Source organism: Pygocentrus nattereri, chromosome 29 (genome assembly GCF_015220715.1).
Source record: "Pygocentrus nattereri isolate fPygNat1 chromosome 29, fPygNat1.pri, whole genome shotgun sequence".
Taxonomy (NCBI): domain Eukaryota; kingdom Metazoa; phylum Chordata; class Actinopteri; order Characiformes; family Serrasalmidae; genus Pygocentrus; species Pygocentrus nattereri.
The window spans coordinates 14,785,433-14,796,554 of NC_051239.1; the positions used below are offsets into that span (position 1 = coordinate 14,785,433).

Below are 11,122 nucleotides of genomic sequence, written 5' to 3' on the forward strand. Positions count from 1 at the left end.
TAACACATGACTGACCTCAAAAAGGGCTTTAACATTGCCCGAATGGAGGAGCCCGGTGTTTTGAGGACACAGCGAGGACACAGCGATAAAACAATACAATAATTGTAAACATTGTACCCCAAGCCTGGGACTAGGACTACGACTAGGACTAGGACTGGGACTGGAAAGCACGGACTGAAACCTTGCACATCAGGAGCTCTGTGCAAAAATGTGAGCAATTAGAAAAAAATAAATTTGTTAAATTAAAAGAAATTTGTTCCACGGTGGTCGTAAAGGACATTAACCAGAGAGTCCAGACCTGCGTGTGCGCTGTAGCCCAGCAGAGGCTGGGGGCTGGGTTCACGCTCACCTGCCGTGACGCAGAGCGAGGAAAGAGAGGGAGAGATTGTAGCAGGACAGGCGGAGCAGCAGCACTTCTGAGGAGCTAACTAGAAAACGACTCGCCGAAAGCGCATGGAAGACGAGTTTCTGGACCTCTGAACACACACCTGCTCGTGTGACTGCGGTTTACAGGTAAATCACTTTGTAAATTGACGAAAACAAAGCTGAAACAGGCAGACTCGTAAAAGAATTCAGTTACCAACCGTGAAAAGCTGTGCAGACATGTTTTGTTCCGGTCTGCAGTCTCAGACTGGCTGCCTGAGGAAAGATAGGACGTCAAGTATTACCTTCATGCTGAAAACAAAGTTCTTCTGCTCCAGATATACCTGCTCACTGCACATAGGAACCAGTTGCAGCTGGTTATCATATGTTTATTGAATAGCCCTGACCACTGGATTCATTGATAGCCTACATTGCTGGAGGACGGATGGGAGACTGAAAACGTCTCTTCTTGGCCGTCCAGCCTGAAGGAAATACCTTCCCACATATTTTAGGAAATGATTTTCTACAGCAGCAGCTGTTTTCGTGTGTTTGGTGGACATCAGGATTCCCAGATATTCTCAGGGTCAGTTATTAGTGAAACTGAACCAAGACTAATGCACATTTCCTCAGAGACAGAGTCCAGTACACGGCTTCAAGGGTTCATTAATAAAGGCAGCGGCTCTATTTGGAACCGTTTCATGCTTGAATGGTTCTTTGCATGGTGGAATGGTTCTTCAGACTGATGGAGTGTGTGCTATATTTGTTTCTATTTAGAACCTTTTTCAAAAATGGCACCGAAAAAGGTTCTTCTGTTCTTACAAGTTTGACATGGTCACTGTAGAAAAACCCATTTGCTGTTGTGTCACCATGCAAAGAGCCATTCAAGCATGAGATGGTTCTATATAGAACTCATGGTTCGAAGTAGAACCATGGCCTGTGCTAAAGAATCCTTGAAGAACCAGTAGGTAGAGTGAATTGCTGTCAGGGTGTTTACATGAAGAGAAGCCCTAGAGGTAGGAAAACTTTTATCAAAAAGATTCCAAAGTGGCCATAATAATAAAAGTGTAGCTACATTAAGTTGTTCTGTGTCAGCAGTTTCATTTTTATTACAGTATCATTTTATCATCCCCCGTTTTCTGTAACAGTGCGCTGTTATCCGGTCTGTTAGCTCATTCACTGTCCTGGTGATTGCTTAATTATTAGTCACACATGAATATTTTCTATGACTTTGCCATGTCGCAGAGGGTTCAGCAAACCACAAGCCTCAGTTCTGTTGTCAAGGCAGGGACCGGCAGCCTTGTAGAATTGTTATTGTGAAACTACAGCTGCTGAATTTCATTTGACTTCTATATTCTAATGCTAACTGCTCCAGATGACACCCCACCCATCTCTGTTTCAACACACAGATTGCAACAATGCCGGTCCCTGCTGTCCACTGACAGCCGCAAGCGGATGTTCCCTGCATAGCAGAAAGACCTTCAAGTCTTCCTTTCTAGCGAAACTTCAACAGGCCCACCATGTCTCACAGGCAGTCTCAGGGATCCATGGGGGACAAGTCTCCCCTCCTATTGGAGAACACGTTTTCCTCTCAGCTTCAGCTAGACCAGCAGTCTGGACGATCATCTTCAAACACAGACCTTTCCCAGCCCGAGGAGGCCAAACGGACCCCCGTTGTGCTCAGCACCCAAAGTGAAGCAGCTCGGAAGCGGGGCATCCAGCAACTCATCCCCAAGAACCTGGCAGTGAGCAGCCGTCCCAAGAACCGTCACCACACCACAGTAGTCACCATGCCTGTCGTTCTGGAGGCCCAGAAGAACATCCAGCGATTCTCCCTCGCCCCAGACATCTCCTGGGAGGACTACGACAGCGATGAAGGTGATGGCTTCTCCATGCGCAGGAACCGTAGGAACATGTCATACAGAGCTGCGGTCACCAGCCTCGACAGGGACATCTCCAACAAACAGGACCTGCTGCAGCCAGTCGCTGAGGAGAGGGCACCCAGCCCAAAGCCAGCTTCCAGCCCAGGACGCAAGGTGAGCCCCAGCAGTGACAAATTTCCTCTTGACGCTAAATGTAGTCAGTGAGCCAAGATGTGTTTGGTGTCCGAAGTTGCTTATTTGGCTGTGTGCTGGAGATGAATGGAGATAACAAGTGATGTAAGTTTATGACCATTGTGCAAACTGTAGACCTAAATCAACCCACATTTAAGTAGTTATGTAAAACAGAAGGAATCTCACATGGAAAATGTGGTGTCTGACATTGTATCACATGCTGTTGTCTTTAAAAGTGGAAAAAAGAAAGGCAAAATTCAGACTTCAAGGTGGCAATTACTGTTTTTTACTGATTTCATTTGCATTTGTCTGCTTTTACACATAATAGGATTCATACTTTGTCGGAAACCACCTAAACAAGTTTACCCGTGATTAACTGCGTTTGATCACAGTGTGAGAATTTAGAAATGCAATGCCACTTGATGTACATAAGCCTCCTACGTACATTACTTATTACATTAGCCCTCACGGCTCCTGTGTAAAAAATATACATGCTTCAACCAATCAATCACATTTAGGCTCAAGGGAAAATGGTATTAATTAGATTTTTCCCCCAAACTATCTGTTTAAAGACCTCTGGTAGTGCTATTGAACTTGCAGTGCATCTGTGCAAATATAATGAGCTGTTCTGCACAGCTAATCCTTTGGATTTAAACGCCAAAGGATTGCCTTTAATGGTCGTAGTTAGGAGTGTCCAGAACGAGGGATAATGCAGAATTACTTCAGGAACATTGCATGTGCTTCACGAAGTGATGTACTCCTGCTTTAAGGAAGATGATTCTTCTGTTGGGCCATTAAAGTGGTTGAATACTGAGGAGACTCAGAGGTCTGTGTATGTTGTAATGTGAAAGGGGACTGAAATATGCTCTTGAACTGCCCCTTGTTAGACCCATTGTCAGTGAACAGCCGGTGTGGAGATGTAGGATGAGAAGACTATAGCATCTGTATATCTATATAGATAGGACTTGTGCTTAATTATCATGTAACTAGTAACTCTAAGAAATCTAGAATTATTTACGTTTCTATGCTAAGGTACAGATGTAATTAGATAATTACCTAATTAATTGCATAGTTATGTATTGAATGATGTTTACATGTACATTCTGTACCAAGTTGTTTAATTCTGCAGTTCTGAATTTTGCTGTTTGTTTAAATGTCAAAAGGTGAAATATGACGATGTTGTTGTGATGTATTACATCACAGTATGCTTTTTTGACCATATTGTGAACATCATCAGGTTTTGAAGAACATTAAACAGCTGCAGGTTTCATAACAAAGGGAGCATATTCAGTCCTGGTTAAGTGTGGTCCTAAATGTCCTGATGAATTGCGTTTAGGGTAAGACTGCTGGGTTCCTAGAGTCCAAGTCAAGACTGAGACCAGATTAAGTATTAAAAAAAAATACGTTTGTTTGTAATTAATTGTACATTTCTTGTTCTTGCTTATACATAATACATAATAATACATTGTATTATGTTATATAATGTAAAATGTAACACTAAATATATAGCCTAAAACTGTTACATAATAATGAAAATAGCTAAAAATACAACAGATTCCACACAATTAATGATGTTCTGTCAACAACTTTGTAAAAAAAAATATAATATGAATATAATACAGTAAGCTACAGCTCTCAGGAACATTATTATTGTTTTGATGCTAGTATCATTTTCTGATAAGGAGTTCCACCTTAAATGGTGCCTGACTGCCTCAGTGAGAATGTAACCGCTCCACCATTTAAGGTCAAATGTTTGAACAAGAAACTGGCAAATAAGAAGAAGAAGAAGAAGAAGGACATTTCAGTAAGGCGGCACAATTCGTCACAACACCTGGTAGACTGAAATAAATGATTACTTACCAAGTCATACAAGCACAACAGGTGACAGAATAAAGAAAGTTGACTTTGTTATTACTCGTTTTAGAGTTTAAAACTTTCAGTTTCGTTTGTTTTCCAGCTCCAGCTGCTTCTGTCTGTATCCCAGCAAAGCGATGTGCATATCAGCTACGCAGCGCTGTTTTTCTGGGTTTATCGAAATTCAGCATCTAGTATTAATTCATCATCTAGTTACCTCAGAGGCATCGAACTCGGCTGGTCTCTAAACACCCCTGATATCATACAACTTCAAAAACATGGCTACAAGTTTAAAACAAGTACACAAAATGGTATTTTTTCATCAATCTCAAATAATAATAACATATGCCATGCGCTTGTTATTGTTTGTGATAACTGTGGGTTCAGGTGATACTGTTATTATTAGATTGGCTGTGATATTGATATAGTTGCGTTTGGTTTGTTTTGTAGGAAATTTAATCTTAGTTTAATTGTCTGACTGAGTGTATGCATTGTTGTACCTCTGTATAGGAACTAGTATCATCCAATATATGATACCAGTTTACTAATATATCTAAATTACCAGTGCCAGTAGACTGACAGCGGGTATGGCTTTAATCAAAAATGAGCATAGTTGGTGGAAGTGGGTGTATTTACTGTAAACGGATTGCAGAGTATTCAAAAAGCACTTACATTAATAACCTGCATACAGAATTTATACAGCCAATCAGCAGTCTAGATTTTAGAACAAGCACATTTATTGGCTTATAAATCTGATGAGGCCGACTACTTAAGTATTGACATTTGGTATAGAATTTATTTTTTGCTACTTAGTATTGAGGTACTGGTAATTTAGGTTGGTACCACAAGAAATACTACATTTCAATACTAATCCCGGTCTGTATGAACTGGTTAATAACTGCAATGGCATCATGACTTCTGGTCTAACATAATTAGGAATTTGTATGTGACTTGCAAAAGGGGAGGCGGGGACAGAAGGGTCTATGAAAACATGTGAGATTGATCAGCGTGTTGTGGAAAGTTTCTGCGGTGTGGCATTCCGTCACTTCATTAGGGATGAGCACGATTAGAAGAAGGAATGCTGGACTGATGCACCAGCTGAACTCTTGATTGAAATGCTGCATTTAATACACAGTACATTGTTATTGTGCAATCAAAGTTTAAATGTATTTTGATGACTGCTGTAACAAACACGCTGAAGTTGTTATTGTGATTTCCCATGAACTCTAACGCCATGTAGCCCCTCACATTCCACAGGGATAAGATCAGGTTTCACCCCATTTCTCTCTCTGCCTCCATCAGAGAACCTTGGGGAGGAAGAGGAACCAGAAGCACAGAGGATCCTTTAAAGATGGTATGGAGTCTAAACCATATTCAAGAAACGATTTACACCCGAATCCCACATTTTAGACATGCTGTTGGTTCACCAAGCGTTGAGTAAGCCTGTTTCAAACTGCGCCAGCAATGTGAGTTTTAAATTTACAATGTGAACAAGCACATGTGAGTAATGACACACCACAGTGGTGGTTAGTTAATGACAAGTGTTGCAATTATGATTTAAATGTGATCTTTTATCTTAAAGCTGCACTGTGTAAGATGTTTTTTTAATTGTAAGAAGTTACACTATTGAATTTGGTTCGGATTTCATGGGTGTTTTTCTTCAAATTGTGACGTCAGAGGAAAAAAAAAACAATTTTCTGTTCAGTCCTCTGAAGTGGAAGCTAGGCCTCTGGTCCTTGCACTAAAAAGGTATTTAGGTAAAACACTGAGCTACTCTTATGAAATATCACTGTTGAATTGTTTTTATGACACTGCCACCAAAAGGCCTGATTTGTGACTAAAAGTTGACCGTTTCTAAGTTTCTGTTCACATTAAAAGCCTTAATATTCGATTCTGATTCTTTGCTCAGATCCGATCTTTCTGCCTTCTGGTTCACGTTTGTGCTAGTAATTGAACTGAATGTGTTTTTAGTGTGAGTTCTAACAGCCACATCGATAACATTATGTGCAAATGAACAAACAACAACAAATAAATGAACTAGCAGCCTTCATTGTTCCCAAGCCTTCATCACACCAGTTATTCGATCTGAAGAGTTCATCAGCTGTTCGTAACTGGGGATGAGAAGGTGGGAAAATGGTCAGTTGCAATGTTTTGGAGCTATTACCAGCACTAGCTTCTAAAATATACAGCGAAAAAATGTGTCATTAGGGTCGCTTGGCCACAGACTGGACATGTATCTGATCTGACAACGTACAGTATCAAAGTGGCTCAAACTTGATTTGAAAAGAACTCGCACAGCTCAGATCCATGTTGCAACAAGGCAAAAAGATCGGATTTGCGCACATCAACCTGATAATGTGAACATAGTCACCTCACCCCCACCTTGCTGGATTCAATTTAAAAAGGATTTTGCAGCACTTTGTTTCTGTGTTGCATCTGGGGATGCCTGATGATATCGGGTCCAGATCAGTATCGGCAGATACTTGCTTAAAAAATTGGCGTTGTCATGCAGATATTTAGATTTAAGTAAAATTTCAGTCCAGTCTTTGGTGATGTATCTGTTGTAATCTGGAAAAGCAGAAAGTTCAGGTGAGGCTGGGTTACTGCGGTGAAATATCTGCATTTTATTCATTTTTGCTCAATATTATAAATATTAAATATAATTTTTTATTCATAATGCATATACTCCCAAAATTAACATTTCATGAAAGTTTCTGTATTGATATTGGAAGATGTGTACATAAAAATATAAGATAGAAAGATCAGATAATAAGATACTCAACACTGACACACAATTCCTGTTCTGGCGTATCCCTACATGCATTCACCTCACTCTTCAGTACCTGCGTGCTGCATGTAACCAGTGTATTCAGGAAAATATGCATACATGGAGACTCACTAGCTGCATGGTCCGCACTTGCATTTGCAAAAATATCTACAGCTTTAATTGTAACGCGCACAATATGAATAGAACAGGTTTTTCTTTACAGACGTTTTACAGAAGTAATAGAGAAATAAACAAATGCAGTTAGTTGACTGACAAAGAGCGGACAGGCCGATTGTGCAGGTATGAGTAGTGATGAAAGGACACGCCATGACCACAGTGATCTTTCCGCAGAACCGAGGTTCTACCAGGAGATTAAAGAGCGAGGCCTGCAGTCCAACGCTCTAAGCGCAGATGATGATGACTTCACCCAAGTGCCAGAGGAGGACCAAGGGATTGTGGTGAAGAACTACAAAGAGGCATACATGACCTGGAGCCAGCTCCCTAAGGTGAGAGGGTCGAGAGGCCAACAGTGAAGTGTTAGAGGAGTAGAGGAGTGTTAGAGGATGTAGCAGTTTTGGTTGAATAGATTAGACTCTTAAGTCTTCTATCATTAACCAGTGGGTCCATGTGGAGATCAAAGTAAGGTTGAAAGTGCAGCCCTATGTTGCACTGACCACAATGTCTGCATCGAACTATCAGTAACATTGTCTCCAATTATGGATAATTTTGCTCTCAGGTGCAGGAGAAGGGCATCTTGGAGAAAATCACTCCTGAAGAGCGTAAGAGGCAAGAGGTGAGTCTTACTTTTGAGTAATATATTAACATAAAACACAGGTTGGAGACTGGACAGTCATTCAGCGTAACAAGGTTATGCAGTTTTGTAGCTGTTTATGGAGCACAGACCGACTAGTGCATGATGATGTGCTTCTGAAGGTTGTGTATCTAAAAGAGTCATTGTTGCCTCAGAGCATTGTGCTTCAACGGCATACCATCCTCCAAATACTTATATACCAATATGTTAGAAAAATGTGTAAAATGTATTCATTTGTGCTTTTTGGAAATAAAATTCTCAGCCTATTTTCAGATGTGAAAAAAGACGTATTATTTATCTTGTTAGTGATGCACTTATATGAGAAGTGTGGGCTGATGATGATATCTGGTGTTTTTCATGGACATATTTGCTGATGCCAATACATAAACATTTATTACATGTAGAAATTGGGACTAAATCTACCTGGATAAGCATTATGGAAAATTAACCTTTTAGTTCTATAGGGTTACAAAAACAGTAGCCCAGTGTTTTCTAGATATTCTGCTCTTCAGGAGTGCAATAAATATGTCATCAAATATGAGTCTGAAATATCAGTCAAATCTAAACATCTGTCCAATGTCGATAACTATTTGTGATTATCTGTATCGATATTGTAGTGCATCCTTATTTATTGTCTGCATTCTGCAACTGTGATCAAATTGTGGTGTGAGTGATTTACACCCCTAATTAGCTTTACCAGTTTTAGTAATGCTGATCTTCACAGTTTAACGTTCATGTAACTGTGAGACTTGCTGAGAGAGGGACTTTTCAGTATGTTCAGACTGCACCCTGTCTGCCTTTGTGACCATGAAGTGTCTGGTTCTTGTGTCTTAGTGCTGTGTAAATATCAAGGTCCACCTTATACACACAACACGGCCACACCCTGTTGTCCTATTTTTGGCTTTTCCCTTTTCTCTAATCAGGATTACGTATGGGGTCAGAGGTTAGTGTTGCCTTAAATTTCGTAGGCAGGTGCTTCACGTAGTTGTAGGGCTGGATTTTAATATACCTTAATTGTTTTATTTTTCTATCACTTCTCTTTGGCAGAAACCCTAACTACCCATTATCTGCTCTGTAGTGCTAGGGTGTAAAACCATTAACTCATGCTCCACATTATGTGCATTTACATTTACAGCATTTAGCAGACGCTCTTCTCCAGAGCGACTTACAAGAAGTGCTTTGTCTGTCTGGAGAAAGTATCTTTTCTAGTTACCAGTAGGTTAGAAAGAAAGACCGTCCTGAGCTCAGATACTGCTAGAAACAAAGTCACTGTAGATACAGAGAGAGAAGGAGCAGAGTTGAGCACAGAACTCTGTGCCATACAATACAATACAATACAGTAAACTACAATACAATACAGTAAACTACAATACATTACAATAGACTACAATACAATACAATACAGTAAACTACAGTACAATACAGTAAACTACAATACATTACAATAGACTACAATACAATACAGTGTCAGTAAACTACAATACACAGTGCAATACAATAAAATATAATATATAAGTGCAGCACAATATATTGCAATCAATACTTAATTCAAGGCTTAATTAATTCTATGTAATGTTGTAAGCTGAATTAAACATGGCTGTTTTTAAAGGGCCTTTGTCATGTGAAACTGAATAATCCTTACTTTTATGTAAGTAAAAGAGTTTGATGTAGTATGTGCTCCACAGCAGAATTAGATTGTTAGGTAAAAATAAAATAACCCTGCTTTGCAGTAAAATAAAGCTCTGCTAATCATTTAAACACAGTTTTAACAATAAACTGTTCTAAACGCTGGAGTTAATGTATAACTGCTAAGTTACCCTTTAACAATGAAGAGTGGCCCACAGACTGCTGGTCATCGTAGCAACGACAACAGTCTTGCCTAGCTAGTAGCTAACAATAAGACAAAGAGAGAGATTTAAGACAAGCATTGGTCATTTAGAGACCAGTGGACTTAAGTCACTAAAAAGTTGCAAACCTGAATTCAGCTTCTCCTTCGTCAGATTCTCGATCGAATTCTCCTGTTCCACTAAATTGTGCAGCAGTTACATTCTGACGCCTCAGGCACTATTTAAGGTGCAAGATGGTAAAGTGGACATGAAATGTTGAGACTCCCACGGTGGTTAGATTTTTGTTGAAAGGATTTTTACCTTCTGCTTTTTCCCAGCATAACTCAAAATGTTGTTCATTGAATTAGTTCTTCTGGTGATACGTCTAAAATAAGAGAATGGATTTTGAAGCACATTTACAAATATCTACCTGTAAATTACAGCAGTTTAGCTCCCATTTACAACAAAGTTATGAGGAGTGTTTCAGCCTGGACTACCTTTTGAATGAGGTTCAATACAGGACAGCCAGTCAGAGCAGAAGTCATTTACATGTACATTTGTTTGTACATCCCTGGTCAAATTGCGTTTTCTTGATTTTTCTAAGTGAAAGTGAGTTAAAACAGGGAGGCAACTTAAATTTGCCCTTTTGTACATATGTATGTATTATAGTTTCTGGGTTTTTTTTCTGGGTTTAATATACTGGGGGGAAAAAATAAAAGCCCAGAATCTAAACTATGAAATTGTGCACAGGCCACATTTTGTGTACAATATGTTAAATTCAGCACATAAACAGTGTGTACAGACGTGTGTTCTCTGTAGAGAATGTGTTTTGTCTTTAAAAACCAGTCATTTGATCGCTGATGTCCAAATAACTGTTCCAGCCTTAAAGGCGCAGTAACAAAAACAACCTGTTCTGTTCTAAGAGATAAAGATAAAAATGAGGAAATGGGCTTTTAAAGCAATTGCGTTGATACTGATATCATCATGATACTGAGATTATCATAAGCACTCGCATCTCAAGTCTCAGTTATTTAAAAAAAAAACTTCATTAGTCATGTGTTTCACTCGAGCTGTTGTCTGTGCCCACTTGTTATGTTGCTATTGCTCTGATTCTTTCCTCATGGTGGTAAATCCAATCATGAGAGATTATGATGTTAAACAATTTCTTTGTAGACTGACTGCCTGCTTCCTGTGTGTTTTATCATGTGTTTGATTGTGTAGGACATTATATTCCTTTTGATAAACTCAAATAGAGCTCAAGGCCGAAATGTAATGCCTGAATTCAAATGGATCAGCCTGCTTAATTGACTGTGGACAAAAGAATAAAAGAATCCAGAAGAACGAAAGACTTTTTAAAGGAAAGCACAGTATTACTGTACAATGAGTTCCAAGTTAATTAGTAGCGAAATTGTGCCTCTTTTGACCTTGCATAAATTTGCTTGGGCATGAA

The 11,122-nt window shown here is 39.4% G+C and overlaps 1 protein-coding gene across 1 annotated transcript in view; it reads left to right on the forward strand.

Annotated features, from left to right (window-relative positions):
- The window catches only part of arhgef16 (Rho guanine nucleotide exchange factor (GEF) 16), a 24,222-nt gene continuing 13,100 nt past the window's right edge, over positions 1-11,122 (forward strand). Inside the window, exons 1-5 of the mRNA XM_017705765.2 lie at positions 1-513; positions 1,770-2,396; positions 5,571-5,622; positions 7,387-7,541; positions 7,772-7,828. Coding sequence (XP_017561254.1) covers positions 1,881-2,396; positions 5,571-5,622; positions 7,387-7,541; positions 7,772-7,828 — 780 coding nt within the window. The 5' untranslated portion in view covers positions 1-513; positions 1,770-1,880. The remainder of the gene's footprint in view (positions 514-1,769; positions 2,397-5,570; positions 5,623-7,386; positions 7,542-7,771; positions 7,829-11,122) is intronic.